The sequence below is a fragment of the Zeugodacus cucurbitae genome, chromosome 3, assembly GCF_028554725.1.
Source record: "Zeugodacus cucurbitae isolate PBARC_wt_2022May chromosome 3, idZeuCucr1.2, whole genome shotgun sequence".
Classification (NCBI taxonomy): domain Eukaryota; kingdom Metazoa; phylum Arthropoda; class Insecta; order Diptera; family Tephritidae; genus Zeugodacus; species Zeugodacus cucurbitae.
In genome coordinates, this window is record NC_071668.1 from 53,141,780 (window position 1) to 53,162,422 (window position 20,643).

The 20,643-nt window shown below is 39.5% G+C and overlaps 1 protein-coding gene across 1 annotated transcript; it reads left to right on the forward strand.

Annotated features, from left to right (window-relative positions):
* Positions 1-18,327: 18,327 nt before the first annotated feature.
* Positions 18,328-20,643, forward strand: LOC105212554 (serine protease inhibitor 27A). The gene has a single exon (XM_029040350.2). It carries the CDS (start codon positions 19,003-19,005, stop codon positions 20,413-20,415), a length of 1,413 nt encoding a protein of 470 aa, XP_028896183.2. The 5' UTR covers positions 18,328-19,002; the 3' UTR covers positions 20,416-20,643.

A 20,643-nucleotide genomic window follows, 5' to 3' on the forward strand; every position in this document is an offset into this window, starting at 1 on the left:
ATCTGAAAACAATTTCGCAGTAATACTCACACGAGTACAAAATATTATGAGCTTTGGTATGTTTGTGTGGAGGCAGCGCCAACAGCAGCACTTCCGTCAACAGCTGTACACAGCTGGATGCCGGCTGCTGACTGGCATTTATTTCCATAGCAATCGCTACACTTTGCTCCCTGTTGCCCATTCCACTATACCTCTATATTAGCACGTTGCTATGGTGAAGAGGTAAGCTTATGTGCAAAGATGTGTATATATGTATTAATATGAATTGTAGTAGTATTCATATATTTACAGAAACATTCAGCCGCAAGCTAATGATGTGAAACTCTTCAACTTCTTTCAGCTACAATTTCTGGTACATAGGTAATAGAAAATTGTATTATAATTCCATTGCAATCGATTTATATGCCAGGTACAAAGCAACAACATCCAGATAAACAAGGAGTAAAGTTGAGCTGAAAGTGTAGTAAGCGGAAAACAAGTGAGGTGCATATTTATTCTTACAAACATTTTCATCCATTATAGTTTTGATAAGTTAGCAGATATTTTTGTTTTATTTTTGCTACGGATTTTATGAGCATTTTTCATGCTACAGCAACTTACTGGAGTATTCTATTATATTATACGTATTTACCGTTTATACATATATAAAAGTGTGCGTCGGAGTTATGTAGCTATTTTTATGATCCATAATAAGATTTCTTAACGAAACAATAGAGTAGAATATAACTAATCAACAACAGTGGCAGAGTTCGAAGTGTGATATATACATAGTATATATTTTGCTGCACTATGTATTATCTTATTCTATTTATGTTTTATGTATTAAGTACTCATTAAAAGTCATATCCTTAGTACAATCCAACACACGCACAAGCTCCTAAATATAAAATTATAAACTTCACTTCGCCCAGCATCAGCGAGCTAATACGAAATTAAGTAGAAAATCCGGCCTAATCCCTGACTGTAGTAAATGCGCCACATTATTATATATGCATTATATCATAATTCCATAGAAATAAAGTAAGCGCAGAACTTGTTTACAATAATTTCAGTTTTTTCTTGTTTTCCCACTTGCATAATATTCTCGCAATATGCCTCCTTCATTATAATGGGGTTTCTTCAGCACTGATTGTAATACAACACATTCATCTTACTCCCCTGAGTTCTCAGCAATGATGAAGAGATAGATAATTCTATGCGTACATACATGAATAATATTGTGTAATGAAAAATCTATCACTTTAATTAACCACATGTGTTTCTAATAATTATAAGCATGCATATACGTAATGAATCGCTTTCTAGCAATACTAATACAATCTTTAGAAACTTTGATAGTTAGATGATTTCTTAGCCTGCACCGCATGGCAGCAAATAAAACAGTAATTAAAAGCAAAAATCTTGAAGCCGCTTGTAACGTATTATAAAGGTATTCACGAAGTTTTAAAAATATCCTCTGCTTGATGCCATTGTACTTTTGGCGTCTAATTCTCGTTATTTAATTTTTTTACCAGCTTTTTTTCAATGACTTATGTAGACTTATGTACTTACCTTTTCTGTTATGTAAAATATAAAAATTATTGTTTTATTTTAAAACCCAGTAAACTATAAAAATAAGCAAATATAGAAGAGTTATTAAAAAAAAAATATGTCATGAGAAAGGTGTTTAGTTTGTTTATAATCATTCTAATATTATCGCTTTAAATAAAACATAGATAAGCTATTAATCTTTAATATTACCTTCATTGGAAATCATTGTCATTATTACTGAATGTTTTGACATGAAGCCACGAAAATTTGAAAAAAAAAATATAATTTCCAAAGTGAACACAAGTCACTCAGTTCCAAAAACACTTCGATCAGGCTTGTTATTTGTGGAATAACTCGAAAAGAAATTATCGAATCAAGTTCAAATTTTCAGAGAATATTTTTTTTTAATATTTCACTTACAGAAAATTAAATTTAGAGAGAAACTACGATGCCGCAAAATATTTGGCACATAAACGGGAAAGGCACCTAAACGGGGAGGCACATAAGAGGGAATCACTGTAGTACTATATCTATGCTATGAACTTACGAAGTTTGCAATGCTCTATTACTATCGGATTTGTAACGATCTTATTGATATGTATATCTCCCTACTAGCCTTCTGCAGATGGTTTTAAATGGGAGATGTCACGAGATGCCACATGCCTCTCTAACTCGATGTTTTCCATGATTTGATCGGTATTCATCGCTGGCTGGTTTATCCATAGTGGAGTGATATAGTACCATCCCCCAAAACACCATTAATCTCACGGAACGTTTCTCTAGCGGATTTGCCATTAACGAAGGAAAACTTTAAAATAGCGCGAATTTCGGCGTTAGTGAACTCCATGTTTACACGTCTATAACTATTGAACGCAATATCCAAACTAATCAACAACAAAGTAATAGCGTCGTTTTGTAGGTCTTTCAAAGATGTATAGTATTGCCTGATACGAGCTCACTAGCACTAGAATCATTGAAGAATACAAGGAAAATAAATGCAGAATATCATCTGATATATTTATTTGAGAATACAAGAATATATAAGAAGGGGTAATTCAATTCATATAAAATGTTTGCGATAAAAACTTACCACCTCATCTAACTCAGTCAAAAGTTCTGTTAACTAAAGACTTCCGTTGCGATTTTTTAATGTATACGAGGATCTGATATACCCAATTAGAATTTGAAGTTACCGTGGACACATATAATTTAAAAGACTGATATTATTAGAATTATTTTTAACTGGCTCATGTTTGAAATCTTCAAAAGCGGTTTAAGTACTAAAAATGTAAGCTTTTTTCGACAGAAATACTTGTAAACATGTGTATAGTTGAAATTTGTATGAATGATGAGAAAACGGTCATATTCATTTATTTGGTATTCCGTTTGCACCTATTTATTTTAAGCGTAAGGTATAAGAAACTCAAACAAAGCGCCAATTTAAATGTTTCGACGTGCCAACAACAATAGGAATTTCCACAATAAATTATTCATACATTCGTAGACGACGAGTATAAGCACTTCTTTATAAAAATACACTGCTGTACACACTTAAGAGCTTAATATGACACAAATACTCATATTTATTGTTGTTGTTGTTTGTTTAGCACATTTTGGCAATCTCCAACCGCAAAAAGCACCGTCCATACAATAACAACTCACAAACCAATTTAGTAAGCACAATATAAATACATACACTCACATACTTACATACGTTTTACCAAAAGGTACTTTGAGCAAACGTGCCTTTAAACGCATACGATTTCTAAAAAGAATGCGTGTGCTTTTAAAATAAGAAATATGAGTGTATTTGAGTGTGACAGATAAGAGATTTCACTGTCACAAAACATTTATTTGAAGTTAAATGTGAATAAGCACAGGTGTCTACCCAAATGATGGTCGTCCAACTTGGGAACACTTAAGAGCCGCCACTTAGCACTTGATTGCCACAGCGCCACAACAACAATCAACCACTAAAAAGTGTGTTGGTCGTCACAGTTGCTTACCACCTAATTGGCCAACCGTGATGTATCATATCATAAATATGTGTGTCCCAAAACGATTACGCATTCAGCACTTTTCTGGCAGCTGAAATAAATATATGTATATGTTTGTGCATGCAGCACGCACACAAATTTCATATACACACTCAGCGATGAGTACTTGTATATAAAACGCCTTAACTTTTGCTCATCCATTAAAATAGCGCCGACAAAACGGAGACAATACATATGTTTACACCTCAAATGTCATTTATTTCTTTTCATTTGATAGTAGAAATAAAAAAAACATGCGTTTATAATATAACCCTTTTGTGTGCGCGCTCGTATATTCCACGAAATAAAAGAAAAATGGAATTAGGAAATATACAAATGTTGCGAAAACTTACAATAGTCGAGCGTGCAGGCTGGTGCTGTAGGCAGGGTGTAGTGAAAGTGGCAAAATGATTAATGTTTCTAAACAAACAAGTCGTTGGCAACACCTCAACACACATACAAACAAAAACAAAAAATATTTTTATCGTATATATGCAAATATACGCTGGTAAATCAAACTGCCGGCGCATTTCTACGCAACTTTCGCACCTTGAAACACGCAAATCCCCCGTACCCAATTATTGTATACACTTTTGACTCCCTGTGAACTATTGTCAAAATTTTTGTTTCGGTTAAGTTTTGTAACGGTGATGTTGTTTAATGAATGCGCAGTCAGTCAGGCTGGTGCACACTTTCCATTTGCTTCTTTTTCATAATATTTATTCCAAATATATATTCATTATACATTATTTATTTACCAAAAATATGAGGGCGAAAGTAAATGGACGCATATTTAATATGGATACTGTAAGAAGGAGGATGGGATCATGTGTAGAAGTTCACGCAAGTGAGGAAAGTTTTTGATTGTCATTCACTTGGGAGTGGCCAGAAACGATTCTTCTCCACATGGTTCAAGCAGCTCACGACTTCCGGTTTTAGACCAAGTATCCTCTGGGTAGCCAACAGACATCCGTTTAAAGGCGAGCTAAAGTGAGAAGGCGAAGCCCGCTTATGCGGTTGTGCGTAGGGCTTGGGACCCACCACATAAAAACGAAGTACCAATGAAAAATCTACGAAAGCCTCGGATGAGACACCCCCCTTTTGATGACGACCCCTGCAAACGTTTTAAGGATTATGATATAAGGGCATGCACCTGGAATGTCCGGACCCTTAATTGGGAAGGTGCCTCTGCCCAGCTGGTTGATGTCCTCATACGACTCAAGGCTGACATCACCGCCATCCAAGAAGTGCGATGGACGGGACAAGGACGGAAGAAGGTGGGTCCTTGTGACATCTACTACAGCGGCCATATAAAGGAGCGCAAATTTGGTGTTGGATTTGTGGTGGGAGAGAGACTCCGTCGCAGAGTCCTGGCATTCACCCCGGTGGATGAACGTCTTGCCACAAGCAGCAAAGAATGCCCGTCAACAAACACAAGGAAGGTTCGACGTCGAAAAGCTGCAATCGCAACAGACAGCCACGAAATACTCTACTCGACTTGCACTCCTGCTCTCTGAGAGCACTCATCAGCATCTCGGTATAAGGGAACTGTGGAACGGCATCTCAAACTCACTGCGTACCGCTGCAGCCGAAACAATTGGTTTTCGGCAACGACAAAAAACAAGCTGGTACGATGAGGAGTGCCGTCTCGCAGCGGAGAGAAAACAGACTGCCTACCTCGCAACGTTGCAAACGACCACAACACGTGCGGGATGGGATAGATACCGAGAGCTGAAGAGGGAAGCGAGACGCATCTGCAGACAAAAAAAGAAACAGGCCGAAATGCGTGAGTACGAAGAGCTTGAGAAGCTGGCAGACAGAGGGAATGCTCGAAAATTTTATGAAAAAAATGAAGCGACTTAACGAAGGTTTAAGGACCGGAGCATCCTCATGTAGAGACCAAGGTGGTAATCTGGTAACCGATGTCCAGGGCATACTGGGATTATGGAGGGAACACTTCTCCGACCTGCTGAATGGCAGTGAGAGTACAACACCAGGAGATGGCGAACCCGATCCCCCAATCGATGACGATAGAACAGATGTTCCATTACCCGACCATGAAGAAATTCGAATAGCAATTACCCGCTTGAAGAACAACAAAGCAGCGGGGGCCGATAGATTACCGGCAGAACTATTCAAATACGGCGGCGAAGAACTGATAAGGTGCATGCATCAGCTTCTTTGCAGAATATGGTCGGAAGAAAGCATGCCTGACGATTGGAATCTCAGTGTGCTCTGCCCAATCCATAAAAAGGGAGATCCCACAATCTGCGCCAATTACCGTGGGATCAGCCTCCTAAATATCGCATACAAGGTTCTATCGAGCGTACTGTGTGAAAGACTAAAGCCCACCGTCAACAAACTGATTGGACCTTATCAGTGTGGCTTTAGACCTGGAAAATCGACAACTGACCAGATATTCACCATGCGCCAAATCTTGGAAAAGACCCGTAAAAAGAGGATCGACACACACCACCTTTTTGTCGATTTTAAAGCTGCTTTCGACAGCACCAAAAGGAGTTGCCTTTACGACGCGATGTCTGAATTTGGTATCCCCGCAAAACTAATACGGCTGTGTAAATTGACGTTGAGCAACACTAAAACCTCCGTCATGATTGGGAAGGACCTCTCCGAGCCGTTCGATACCAAACGAGGTTTCAGACAAGGTGACTCACTATCGTGCGACTTCTTTAACCTGATGCTGGAAAAAATTATAAGAGCTGCAGAGCTAAACCGAGAAGGTACAAGAGTGTACAGCTGCTGGCGTACGCCGATGATATTGATATCATCGGAAGCAACAACCGCGCCGTTTGTTCTGCTTTTTCCCGCATGGATAAGGAGGCGAAACGAATGGGTCTGGAGGTGAATGAGGACAAGACGAAATATCTCCTGTCATCAAACAAACAGTCGGCGCATTCGCGTCTTGCCTCCCACGTCACTGTTGACAGTCATAACTTCGAGGTCGTAGATAATTTCGTATACCTGGGAACCAGCATCAACAACACGAACAATGTCAGCCTCGAAATCCAGCGCAGAATAACTCTTGCCAACAGGTGCTACTTTGGACTGAGTAGGCAATTGAACAGTAAAGACCTCTCTCGACGAACCAAAATCAAGCTCTACAAGTCGCTTATCATTCCCGTCCTGCTTTACGGTGCTGAAGCTTGGACGATGTCAACATCAGATGAGACGACACTAGGAGTTTTCGAGAGGAAAGTTTTGCGTAAGATTTATGGTCCTCAGAACATTGGCAACGGCGAATACCGCAGACGATGGAACGATGAGCTGTACGAGTTATACGACGACATTGACATAGTTCAGCGAATAAAAAGACAGCGGCTACGCTGGCTAGGTCATGTTGTCCGAATGGACGAAAACACTCCAGCCCTGAAAGTGTTCGATGCAGTACCCGCCGGAGGAAGCCGAGGAATGGGAAGGCCTCCACTCCGTTGGAGGGACCAGGTGGAGAGCGACCTGGTTACACTTGGGATCTCCAACTGTCGCCGAACTCCGAAGGAGAGAGAGTTGGCGCACTATCGTCGATTCGGCTATAACCGGCTAAACGGTTGCAACGCCAATCACATACATACTGTAAGAATTTTAGCAATAAGATATCACATTAGCATAGGTAACAGTTAAAGAATTGTGTGGGTAGACTTCACATGAATACTATTTGAGTATACTATTCTTAGTTTACATATTTAGATGTGAAATCTAACACAATAACAAACGTAGTAAATATTTAAAAATAAGTATATCCAATTCAAATAAATACAAAATAGGTTTAAATAAAGGGGCCGCCCCATCCTCCGTTTCAAAAATTCATTTTTTTATTTAATTCGAACCTATAACTATTCGAGAATGTTCCTTTAAAAATTCAAGTGAAAATTTCAAAAACTCTTGAAGATATAGACGATTTATGATGGAAGCGTCAGGCGGCGGCGGGAGCGCCTCAATACTTTAAACGTGTTTTTCTCGAAACAGTGTTTTTAAGACTGGCGCATGAAGTTACTGAAAACCTATTAATCCAATTTGGAATTTTTGGTTCAGATGTTCCAGTGAGTGGAAATTACATGCTCCGCCGAAAAGAAGGGCTTTGAAATCGAGAATGGGGGGAGGGGTGGTGTGTTGTCCCCTTAAGGTTAATAGAAAACAGAAAATACGCTGGATGAGTTATAATAATATAGCCAGTGCCACCAAAGAGTCATACTTATCATAATTTCGTGTATTTCCCACTGGATCATAGGGCCTCAAAAAAGCATTTTCACACAATTTGTGCTAAGTCTTTCAATAATATATCATTGGTTGATTTAATTTCAGGAGAAGTGGTTGAGGGAATTCAAAATGGTACCATATAGAAAATGGTCAACACATTAATAAAACACATTTCAGAGATTCACACAAAACCGTAGAACAAACTTAATGGTTAAATTTAATGTTTAAAATACTTTGTAATGAAAGGTTGCTAAGTTTTATGGTTTTAAAGACGATTGTAAGTGTTCCCATGTTCCTTTCCAGATAAAGACTGCCAACGACTCAGAGTTCCAAGTTCATCGAGATATATAAATGTTCTAGTAATTTGGAATCAATTCGTCTCATTATATTCATAATTTTAATATTCATTACCCTATATCTCTCTCGATTAATGATACTGAAAATAGCAGCTCCGTACACTATTGTTATATAAATTTATTCTTAAATTTTGCATTATAAGCGGGGTACATATTTTGAAATTGACTAATGAGATTAAAACAATTGTCTTCCCAAAATATTGCTTGCAGCAAAACATTGAAATGGTGCAGCACTTAGCCAACTGTCCACCTTATTATTTGTGCTACCAGCTACAATGTCAACAGCTACTTAACTACCTTGGAACTTAGAAATATTTACTCCATTCTAATTTGTGGTTGCGGTAGGAAAGTTGCCGTTCTTTCAATTTAGTTTCGTACTACAACTTTTCGACTTTTCGCTTTAGAAACTTAAATGTCAAATTGCTTAGACAAAGTTGAGTCAGCAGCAGAGTTAAAACTAAAAAAAAAAACATAAAAATGAAATGTCACTTTAAAGAGCCTTCAACGAAGCATTCAGCCTTCATAGTTTTTCCCTACTGCCACGTATCAGACGGCAGGCCAGTCGCCAGTTTGCGACTGTCAGCGTCTTCTGGGCGAACTGCTGCTTTCTTCTGTACGAGTGCATTTCCAACATCCGACGGGCATCATATTTTTCAGTAAAATTGCTGAAGCTAATCTGGCCTAGCAGCATATCCTTAGATGAATACAAGGGAACCTGAAATGACGGTGAGAGGGAGGGATTTGGCTTGCTGAAAGCAAAAATCTCTTTTCACCTGAATGCATCAGGATAATAGTTGCTATTGCATATTATGCAGCTCTATATGCAAATGTAGTTGTATGTGTATGCTTGCATGTAGGTGTGTTAGTAGCCATCCGGGGCCAACTCACCTCAGTGGCATTTGACTTTCCTACAATAAATCAATTTAAATCTACTTGCTGTAGTAGTAGAACGTAAATCCGTTTGCTGAAAAGTAGAAAATGTGAAATGTGAACAGTAGAAATCAGGTTTGATAATCCATAAAGCGATTTAGCTCGACTTTTACTGCTCCCATAGCTCCTGCCGTGGCCCTCTCCTCAGCTGTTTCATGCTTTGGTGGCGCTGCGATTTTTACATCGAATTTATCTTGAACATTTTTCCCGTTACTACAATATTTTCAGGCGCTTTGGGCATAAGTTATATGCGAGTATATACATATGTATGTATGTAAGTCTATTTCATTCAGCTAGCTTTGCCACCCAGTCAAGCAGCTAGCGCTGCTAGTATACAATCAGGTATTTTGCATTATTGTGGTTGAGCTGGAAGCTACATACATACAGACAGAAATTTTTACTAAGTAACAAGATTTAGATATACTCTTATTGAGTGGGTGTATGTGTGTGAGCGTGTGCTTGTGTGGCTGCTACTTAGACATTATATGGCAGTTATAGTAATATTGGAAAATCGTCTGCTTAGCCGGGATTGACTGAATGATATTTTGTGATTTTTGGTTTCACTTTGATAATCACGAATTTGCGTAGCCTGCTGTAACTACAATGTAAAGTAGTCGAATATTAGCAGACGTATAAATGATGTATCTATACTTGTATATAAATATTGTCAGCACTCTTCGCTCTGCAGGTCATCAACTGAATATTAATATTATTACCAAAGTGGAGATTTTATCGCTGAAATGCTGCAAATATTTCAATTGAAAAGGATAAGCTTCTTTGAACCTGGGTATTATATAGTTCAAAAGTTTAAATTTAATACAAAAAGAAAAGTAGAAAGGTGGAGCCTTTAATGTCACAGTGAAATGCTTTCTGAGCGCTAAAAAATAATCAAAGTATGGTAGCAGTCTTAGTATATGTGTGTATGTACTAAGAAGTATATTGTAGTAAAGCCATTTTTTGTTCGAGATGCAATGTGTTCAGAGGCGTCATCATTTGATGAGCTTTTTCATCTGAACTTAAACTAATGATACTGCTCGCAAGTAAATGATTGATCTGAAATTCTTCCAATTTTAACATCATTCTATATAACAAAGACTACTGCCACGCCAAGACAATTTCTTGTGGCTGGTTTCTTTTCTGCCCTCATGTGGGCGATGCGAAGTCTTTGGAGTCTGGAGAAGGGGTACAATGAGATTTTTCACAAAAGTTGGGGGGAGCCTTCTGTCGGGAACTATCCAGCCACTTTATTTTAAGACTTCCAGATCACTTTGTCGCTCCGAATTGAAATCCCCTCCAGAGAAGTGTTCATTCACTTCGGTGACAAAGTAGCAATAATAGTCTTGAGTTCGGTTCTGTAGAAAATTGAATCGTATATAATTGTACATGTAATGATCTTACAAGGAAGAGCAATATTGTCCCAATATCTTCTGGAAGGCTGAGCTTCGTCTGAGCTCAGCGACTGCTGGTCAACCTGCAACTACTAAAAGCTTCTAGATCGGAGTAAGAAAGAGCTTCATTGAAATACTTGCACTTAGTAAGACTAGTTTATCCATTTTTGGAGAGGCTTTGCCAAAATAAATGTCCAGGGGTTAAGTGTATCACAACAAACTTTGGATCTCACACCTTTAGGGTGCCTGCAGAGTGGACGCTCTAAGCCGAGCCGAGGGCAAATCTGATTTCGATCAGCGCTGATCAATTTTAGGCAGAGAGTTTAGCGATGAATCTAACGAGTAATTTGTTATTATGGAAGTACATGCGTACTTTTGTTTTTTAATATTTACAGATATAATACGAATACCGTAAAAAAAGTTTAATGAATATGCGTCTATCAGGTTGAATCCAGAGTTTAAAAAAAAATTGGAGTATTTTAATAAATACTATACAATTAAAAATTAAATATATTAAAAAATAATATTTTAAGTTAATTATTATTTTTTTAATTAAAATTAAAAATTTAATTATATTAGTATACATAAATAGCATATAATCACTTCAATCAAGTTAATAAATACGTTTCAGCGCATTTCGGCGCCGAAAGACACTTCAAAGCTGTTCAGCTTTACGCTCGGCTTCGGTCAGCTTCCACTCTGCGCTGCCTGTGCAATTTCGTATGAAAATGTATGCGCATAGCTTTGAAGCTTTTTTCTAGCATTCATCAGCGCTCGACTCGGCTTTGAGCGTCCACTCTGAAGGAACCCTTAGTTACCCATCCGAACTAGAAAATAATAATAAAATCAATATAATTATTATAAGAACACGACTAAGTACTATAACCATATCTGAAGAGATGGATAATTCTTGAAAACAAGTTTACGAAATATAATATATAAATATTTTTCCACTATATAGTTTCAGCTGCTCTTTCAATGGCTATTTCAGAGGTTATAAAAGATATTACAAAACAAGTAAGGAAGGGCTAAGTTCGGGTGTAACCGAACATTTTATACTCTCGCAATTTATTTATTTAACTTTATTTATATTATATAATATACAATTTGACCCACTTATATATATATATATATATTTGGCGTAGGAACCGCTTTAAGCGATTATAGCCGAATCCACCAGAGCGCGCCACTCATTCCTCCTTTTTGCTTTTTGGCGCCAACTGGAAACACCAAGTGAAGCCAGGTCACTTTGCACTTGGTCTATCCACCGGAGTGGAGGTCGTCCTCTTCCGCGGCTTCCTCCAGCGGGTACTGCATCGAATACTTTCAGAGCTGGAGTGTTTTCTTCCATCCGTACAACATGACCTAGCCAGCGTAGCCGCTGTCTTTTTATTCGCTGAACTATGTCAATGTCGTCGTATAAATCGTACAGCTCATCGTTCCATCGTCTGCGGTATTCGCCGTTGCCAATGTTTAGAGGACCATAAACCTTGCGCAAAACCTTTCTCTCGAAAACCCCAAGAGTCGTCTCATCGGATGTTGTCATCGTCCACGCTTCAGCGCCATACATCAGGACGGGAATAATGAGCGACTTATAGAGTTTGATTTTGGTTCAATTTGACCCACTTAAGCGTCTTGGGGGATGGGGTCATATGTAGAAGTTCACGCAAGTGAGGAAAGTTTCTGATTGCCATTCACTTGGGAGTGGCCAGGAACGATTCTTTTGCATATGACTCAAGCAGCTCACGACTTCCGGTTTTAGACCAAGTATCCCCTGGGTAGCTAACAGACATCCGTTTGGAGGCGAGCTAAAGTGAGAAGGCGAAGCCCGCTTGTGCGGTTGTGCGTAGGGCTTGGGACCCACCACATAAAAACGAATAACCAGTGAATAAGAAACACAGGCCTCGGATGAGAAACCCCCCTTTTGATGACGACCACGGCAAACGTATAAAGGACTATGATTTGAGGGCATGCACCTGGAATGTCCGGACTCTTAATTGGGAAGGTGCCTCTGCCCAGCTGGTTGATGTCCTCATACAACTAAAGGCTGACATCACCGCCGTCCAAGAAGTGCGATGGACGGGACAAGGACGGAAGAAGGTGGGTCCTTGTGACATCTACTACAGCGGCCATATAAAGGAGCGCAAATTTGGTGTTGGATTTGTGGTGGGAGAGAGACTCCGTCGCCGAGTCCTGGCATTCACCCCGGTGGATGAACGTCTAGCCACAATCCGCATAAAAGCGAGGTTCTTCAACATATCGCTGATTTGCGCCCACGCCCCAACGGAAGAGAAGGACGATGTGACCAAAGACGCTTTCTATGAGCGCCTAGAACGCACCTATGAGCGCTGCCCCCGCCACGATGTCAAAATCGTGCTTGGCGATTTTAACGCCAGGGTGGGTAAAGAAGGTGTCTTTGGCACAACAGTCGGAAAATTCAGCCTCCATGACGAAACATCGCCAAACGGCCTGAGGCTGATCGACTTCGCTGGGGCCCGAAATATGGTTGTCTGTAGTACCAGATTCCAGCATAAAAAAATTCATCAAGCAACGTGGCTGTCCCCTGATCGAAACACGCGCAACCAAATCGATCACGTTGTGATAGACGGAAGACATGTCTCCAGTGTTTTAGACGTGCGTACGCTCCGAGGACCAAACATTGACTCGGACCATTATCTAGTAGCAGCAAAGATACGCACTCGCCTCTGTGCAGCAAAGAACGCCCGTCAACAAACACAAGGAAGGTTCGCCGTCGAAAAGCTGCAATCACAACCGACAGCCGAACGATTTTCTACTCGACTTGCACTCCTGCTCTCTGAGAGCACTCATCAGCATCTCGATATAAGGGAGCTGTGGAACGGCATCTCAAACTCATTGCATACCGCTGCAGCCGAAACAATTGGTCTACGGCAACGCCAAAAAACCAGTTGGTACGATGATAATTGTCGTTCCGCAGTGGAGAGAAAACAGACTGCCTACCTCGCAACGTTGCGATCGACCACAACACGTTCGGGGTGGGATAGATATCGAGAACTGAAGAGGGAAGCGAGACGCATTTGCAGACGTAAAAAGAAAGAGGCCGAAATGCGTGAGTATGAAAAGCTTGAAAAGCTGGCCGACATGGGTAATGCTCGAAAATTTTATGAAAAGATGAGGCGATTAACAGAAGGTTTCAAGACCGGAGCATTATCATGTAGGGACCGAGAAGGTAATCTGGTAGCGGATGTCCAGAGCACACTGGGATTATGGAGGGAACACTTCTCCGACCTGCTCAATGGCAGTGAAAGTACAACACCAGGAGATGGCGAACCCGATTCCCCAATCGATGACGATGGAATAGATGTTCCATTACCCGACCATGAAGAAATTCGAATAGCAATTACCCGCTTGAAGAACAACAAAGCGGCGGGGGCCGATGGATTACCGGCCGAGCTATTCAAATACGGCGGCGAAGAACTGATAAGGTGCATGCATCAGCTTCTTTGTAGAACATGGTCGGAAGAAAGCATGCCTGACGATTGGAATCTTAGTGTGCTCTGCCCAATCCATAAGAAGGGAGACCCCACAATCTGCGCCAACTACCGTGGTATAAGTCTCCTCAATATCGCATATAAGGTTTTGTCGAGCGTATTGTGTGAAAGACTAAAGCCCACCGTCAACGAACTGATTGGACCTTATCAGTGTGGCTTTAGACCTGGAAAATCCACAATGGACCAGATATTCACCATGCGCCAAATCTTGGAAAAGAATCGATACTCACCATCTTTTTATCGATTTTAAAGCTGCCTTCGATAGCACGAAAAGGAGCTGCCTTTATGCCGCGATGTCTGAATTTGGTATCCCTGCAAAACTAATACGGCTATGTAAGCTGACGTTGAGCAACACCAAAAGCTCCGTCAGGATCAGGAAGGACCTCTCCGAGCCGTTCGATACCAAACGAGGCTTCAGACAGGGTGACTCACTATCGTGCGACTTCTTCAATCTATTGCTGGAAAAAATAATACGAGCTGCAGAACTAAATAGAGAGGGTACAATCTTCTACAAGAGTGTACAGCTCCTGGCGTATGCCGATGATATTGATATCATCGGAAGCAACAACCGCGCCGTTTGTTCTGCGTTTTCCAGACTAGATAAAGAAGCGAAGCGTATGGGTCTGGTGGTGAATGAGGACAAGACGAAATATCTCCTGTCATCAAACAAACAGTCGGCGCACTCGCGTCTTGGCTCCCACGTCACTGTTGACAGTCATAACTTTGAAGTTGTAGATAATTTCGTTTATCTGGGAACCAGCATTAACAACACCAACAATGTCAGCCTTGAAATCCAACGCAGAATCACTCTTGCCAACAGGTGCTACTTTGGACTGAGTAGGCAATTGAAAAGTAAAGTCCTCTCTCGACGAACCAAAATCAAACTCTATAAGTCGCTCATTATTCCCGTCCTGATGTATGGCGCTGAAGCGTGGACGATGACAACATCCGATGAGACGACTCTTGGGGTTTTCGAGAGAAAGGTTTTGCGCAAGATTTTTGGTCCTCTAAACATTGGCAACGGCGAATACCGCAGGCGATGGAACGATGAGCTGTACGATTTATACGACGACATTGACATAGTTCAGCGAATAAAAAGACAGCGGCTACGCTGGCTAGGTCATGTTGTACGGATGGAAGAAAACACTCCAGCTCTGAAAGTATTCGATGCAGTACCCGCTGGAGGAAGCCGCGGAAGAGGACGACCTCCACTCCGGTGGAAAGACCAAGTGCAAAGTGACCTGGCTTCACTTGGTGTTTCCAATTGGCGCCAAAAAGCAAAAAGGAGGAATGAGTGGCGCGCTCTGGTGGATTCGGCTATAATCGCTTAAAGCGGTTCCTACGCCAAATATATATATATATAAGCGTCATATATATTGTATAAAGTCCATTGATAGTTGGAAACCCTAATATTAGGGCAGAAGTACCGAGGTCCTCATGTTCGATATATGGGGCCTTGAAAATCTATTATCCGATTTCGGCGATTTTTAGAATGGGGCTGCCACACTATAAAGGTAGTATTTGTGCAAAGTTCTGCATCGATATCTTCACTAGTGCTTACTTTATATATTGTAAAGTTAACTATTCAGATCGTCTTCAAAGTTCTGGTATATAGGAAGTAGGCGTGGTTGTGAAGGGATTTGTCCTATTTTCACAACATATCATTGGGATGTAAGGAAACTATTACAAACCAAGTTTCATTGAAATCGATCGAGTAGTTCCTGAGATATGGTTTTTGACCCATAAGTCCATTTTGTAAAAAAAAACTGAGTGCAGCTTCCATCTGCCATTTCATATGTGAAATTTAGTGTTTCTAGCGTTTTTAGTTACTGAGTTAACTCACTTTTAGTAATTTTCAACCTAACCTTTGTATGGAAGGTGGGCGTGGTTATTATCCGATTTCAACTAATTTCATGGTGTGTGGTGGGGTACGTAAGAGAACCGACTGCAGAAAGTTTGGTTTATATAGCTTTCTAACACTTTCCCAAACAAATTACATCCAAATATGCCCCTTCCTAGTGCGATCCTTAGTTCCAAATTTTACTTTTATAATTTTATTTATGGCTTAGTTATGACACTTTATGTGTTTTCGGTTTTCGCCATTTTGTGGGCGTGGAAGTAATCCGATTTTTTCCATTTTCGAAAGCAACTCTCTCACGGTCCCAAGGAACATGTGTTCCAAGTTTCATCAAGATACCTCAATTTTTACCCAAGTTATCCGTTGCACGGACGGACAGACAGACATTCGGATTTGACTCGTCTCGTCACCCTGAACATTTTGATATATATAACCCTATATCTGACTCGTTTAGTTTTATAACTTACAAACAACCGTTATGTGATCAAAACTACAATACTCTCTTAGCAACTTTTGTTGTGACAGTATAAAAATTGTAATATCTATAATTTGTTTTGAAATGGAGAGAAACTTGTTGCAAATTCCTCTAAAAGAAAACTGTATACCAACTATTTTCAACTTGCTTAACCGCCGAATCTACTGGAATACCTCTAAAAAGTTGGATTATTTCCATGAATGAAATGAATGAAATATCCGAAATGCTGTATTTCGATGGCTTCAGCAGAAATGAAAGTATTACTAACTAGTAGCTACTCAGCTTACATTACTTAGTCCAGTAAATTCTTCCAATAGATGAATTGAACCGACAGGTGAATTGAAAAGCGTTTCCGTCAAGACTTTTAATACATTATTACTACGGGAAAATTTATTAAATTTGAGTTGTCTTCATTTAATATACAGCTGATTTTGAGTATTTTATTTTGGATTACTTGTTACATGTCTCAAAGCTCCATCAATTTACTTTCGCCGCTCTTGAAAAGACAAACTGAGTGATTGATTTGATTTGATTTATAATAATTATTATATTTTATTGTAGGCGTTTCGTTTTTCCAGTGGTGCTACCTTCCTGCCAATATAATTATTATTCTTATATTTAGGTTTAATGGATAGAACGGACCTCGAACTGTTATGTATTTATTTTGTGAATGGAATAGTTACTTGTTCCCAGAATCTGCTTTAAAAGTTGTTGATGGTGATCAGCGAATATGTTCTCTGTTGTATAATGAATGTTTGAAGTTATTGTAAAATCCCTAAATTTTTAAAATGCTTTCAATTACAGGTGTGTAGAAAACAATGGCGTGTTGACCTTAAACTATACCTGTAATTATGACTTCCATTGCTGGGTACCTGTAACTTTGGAAACACTTGTTTTAAAGTAAATTCTTTCTAAAATGTGGATGGTAAATTAATGGTTTAATGTTTCTAAGAAAATGTTAAACTTGAAAAATAATTATATGCCTCAATAGTTGAAACAAAAACTTAAGAATTACAGTAAAAGCTACTTATTCGCCCTTCCTTTATTCGCGTTTTCACTAAATGAGACCCAATTTCAGTAGCAGTAGTAAATTCTGCTATCTAAAAAAACAACAAAAATTAACGTTGAGTGAATGCATTTTACAACATCAATTCAGCTTCGATCATGATTTATAACTTCGTTATCGAAAGAAATCATGTCATGAATAATGCAATATGTATCGTATGTGCCGGGAAAATTGATTGCAATCCAAAAATTTGTGGTTCGAATATTATGCAAAGGTGCATTACGTGACTTACTTTGTGACGTCATGAACGAAAGACCTTCTTCTCTTTCTTTATAAATAAAGTCGTCGAACCTTCAACCCAGCTTATCAAAGTCATTGCGCCATAAATATATAACTAATCTTTGATACAATCAATATGCAGTGATTATTATATATTATTATTCTTAATGCATGAGTCTTGGAATTTTGCAACGAAATTCCAGAGATTTTTAACGAATTGGGATTTCACAAGCTGGCGCTAACATTTTAAGTGCAGATATTTGTGTATGCGGGTTTAATTCGTTAAATAACAATGAATCATAATTAGTGATTTGTACAGCAGATGACATTATGGGTTACTAATATTGTGTGTGTATGTACATATATACTTCATGGTATACCTGCTTTGTTAAGGAGATTTGTGTGTTGAGTTGTTGTATATACAGGTAGCAAAATGTTGAAGTTCGTTTTGAGCCGCTTCCATGGTCAACCTTGGAACTTCATGGTCATTGGAAATTTCTTTTGTTAAAAAATCCCGGAAAAAGGATTTTTTCAGTGCCGGCGGGTGGGTAAGTTTACCGTAATTCGGATAATTTTTGTATATATTTTGTGAATGTTACAAATATGTTGGCTTCTGGGCATATGTATGCACATATAAGCATACTTCATACTTTTGAAACTAGTATAAAATAATCGCTAGCTCCTCGAGTAGCAGCAGTCAGTAGAATTTGCTGTTACACGATACAACGGCGCAAGCAAGAGCTGAAACATTTCGAAAAAAAGTACAAAAGCATTTGAGTGATTAAATTTTAACCAAGTAATTTCACCGGAATTAAGAATTATTTCTTTCTTTACAAAAAATGTATTGATTAAAAACAACAAGTGTCGCTTTTATTACATACTTTGTAAATCAGATTCAAATACTACAATCTTATGACGACAGCAGCGTAATAAATAAATACAGACGTAAATATTCATGCCGCAACAACAAAGCTTAATAATATAAGAGAGCGCACATTTGCTTGGCTCAACGAGAGATAAGAAAGAATTTCATTCATCTCCAAGCAAACGCAACAGAGCTCAGGAAAAACAAAATCACAAAATTTAACCGCAAAGAGAAGACATTTTCGAAAGCAACTAACAACTCACAATCAATCAACACAGCAAATGTTGCTGTATATTTGTTGTTGCCGCATCGTAATACAGTAATCATCGAAGCTGGTTTTTCCACAAGCGAACTTAAGCGTTAGTGATCGCAGCCGAGACCGGTCATTGTGTGCGCGAAACTTGCTGTGAACGGTTCGCCGACGTACTAATATCGGCTTTAGATTGTGTTTGTTGTTTTTAAAATCGCTAAATACAAAAATACTTTTTTTGCAAAGTATAATAAGAAACAATTCGAATTCGTGACAACATAAACATGACAATGCTAAGAGCATTCGCATTACTCACCGCCTATGTGATATTTATCGCAGGCGCACGCGCCTATCCCACAACTGTGACAACAAGTCCAGAGAATAATGCGACACAATTGGATGCCTTCCAGTTCGCCATTAACGACAGCCATATATTTGATATACCGCCTGGAATATTTACAACATTTATACCACTACCAGCTGCGGCGCCGATGGCCGATGATAAAGATGATTATTTGCCATACCGCAGCGATGGACACGATAACTTTTCTTGGGCGTTGATTAAGCAAATACTGGTGTCAACAACACGGAGACGCAATGTGATTACTACCGCTGCCGGAGGTGATAACTTACGTGGAGATGCAGAGAATATCGTTTTCTCACCTTTTTCCGTTAAGCTCGTACTCGCGCTACTCACAGAGGCGACGGGCAATGGCACGTGTTCGCAACAACAACTGCTGGCCACACTGGGTAATATCAAATCGCTGGAGAATTTACGCAATTTTTATCGCAAAACGCTGAACATTTTGAAGAAGGAACACGCCGATTACACTTTACGCTTGGATACACGCCTCTACACAGATAAAACAGTGGAAGCGCTACCCTCATATGCCGCACTACTGAAGTCAGCTTATCAGACACCTGTTGAAAGTCTTGATTTCGACGATGGCGTCGTGGCGGCTGAGAAGATTAATACTTGGATTTCGCGTGTCACTGAGGGTCGCTTGAGCCAATTGGTTACGGACGAAGGTGTTACGAATAGCGTTATGTTGTTGGTGAATGCAATCTATTTCAATGGCAAGTGGCGTCGTCAGTTCACAGAAAGCCACACTGGCGTCTTTTATCGTACAACAAACGATCAATTGAAGGTCTCTTACATGGAATTGACCGATAACTTCTATTATCACGAAAGTAACGAGTTGAAGGCGAAAATTATACGCTTGCCTTATCGTGGCCAGAAGTTCTCGATGTTCGTCGCTTTACCCAATGAGGGACAAAACATTGACTCGTTCATCAGTCGCATGCAAAGTGAGCAGTTGAAACACATGCAATGGATGACGGAGCGCAGCAAAGTGCGTGTGGTCTTGCCCAAATTCAAATTCGCATATAAAACCGATCTGAAAGCGGTATTGTGTCGCTTGGGCGTAGAGGAGATCTTCACCGAACGTGCTAATTTAACAGCTATGGCAACCGATACGGATTTACAACTGATGGTTTCGAATATACTGCAGAAAAGTGGTATTGATGTCAACGAAGTGGGTGCAGTAGCTTATGGTGCTACTGAAGTGGAAATCGTAAATCGTTTTGGTGCCGATGAAGAAGAGTTCATTGCGAATCGGCCGTTTGCATTCTTCATTGAAGAAGAGAGTACGGGCAATATCCTCTTTGCAGGAAAAGTGATGAATCCTACGACATGAGCAGCTCTACTTCGTAAGAGTGATTTTAGTTGATTAGGTGTTTAGCGTATATTATGTAATAATATTTTAATTTGTAATCTTAAGTGTTAGGTCATAGTGTAGCCTAGCAGTTGGCTGATTTTATGTGAACATTGACGCATATGGATGTTCATTAAGCATGTAATTTATAAAATAATATTATATTAGCAAAATAAAGAGAGATTATAAGTATAAACATGTATAAACTAA

Coding starts and splice junctions, on each gene's coding strand:
- LOC105212554 (XM_029040350.2), top strand. CDS start 19,003: ATGACAATGCTAAGAGCATTCGCATTACTCACCGCCTATGTGATATTT.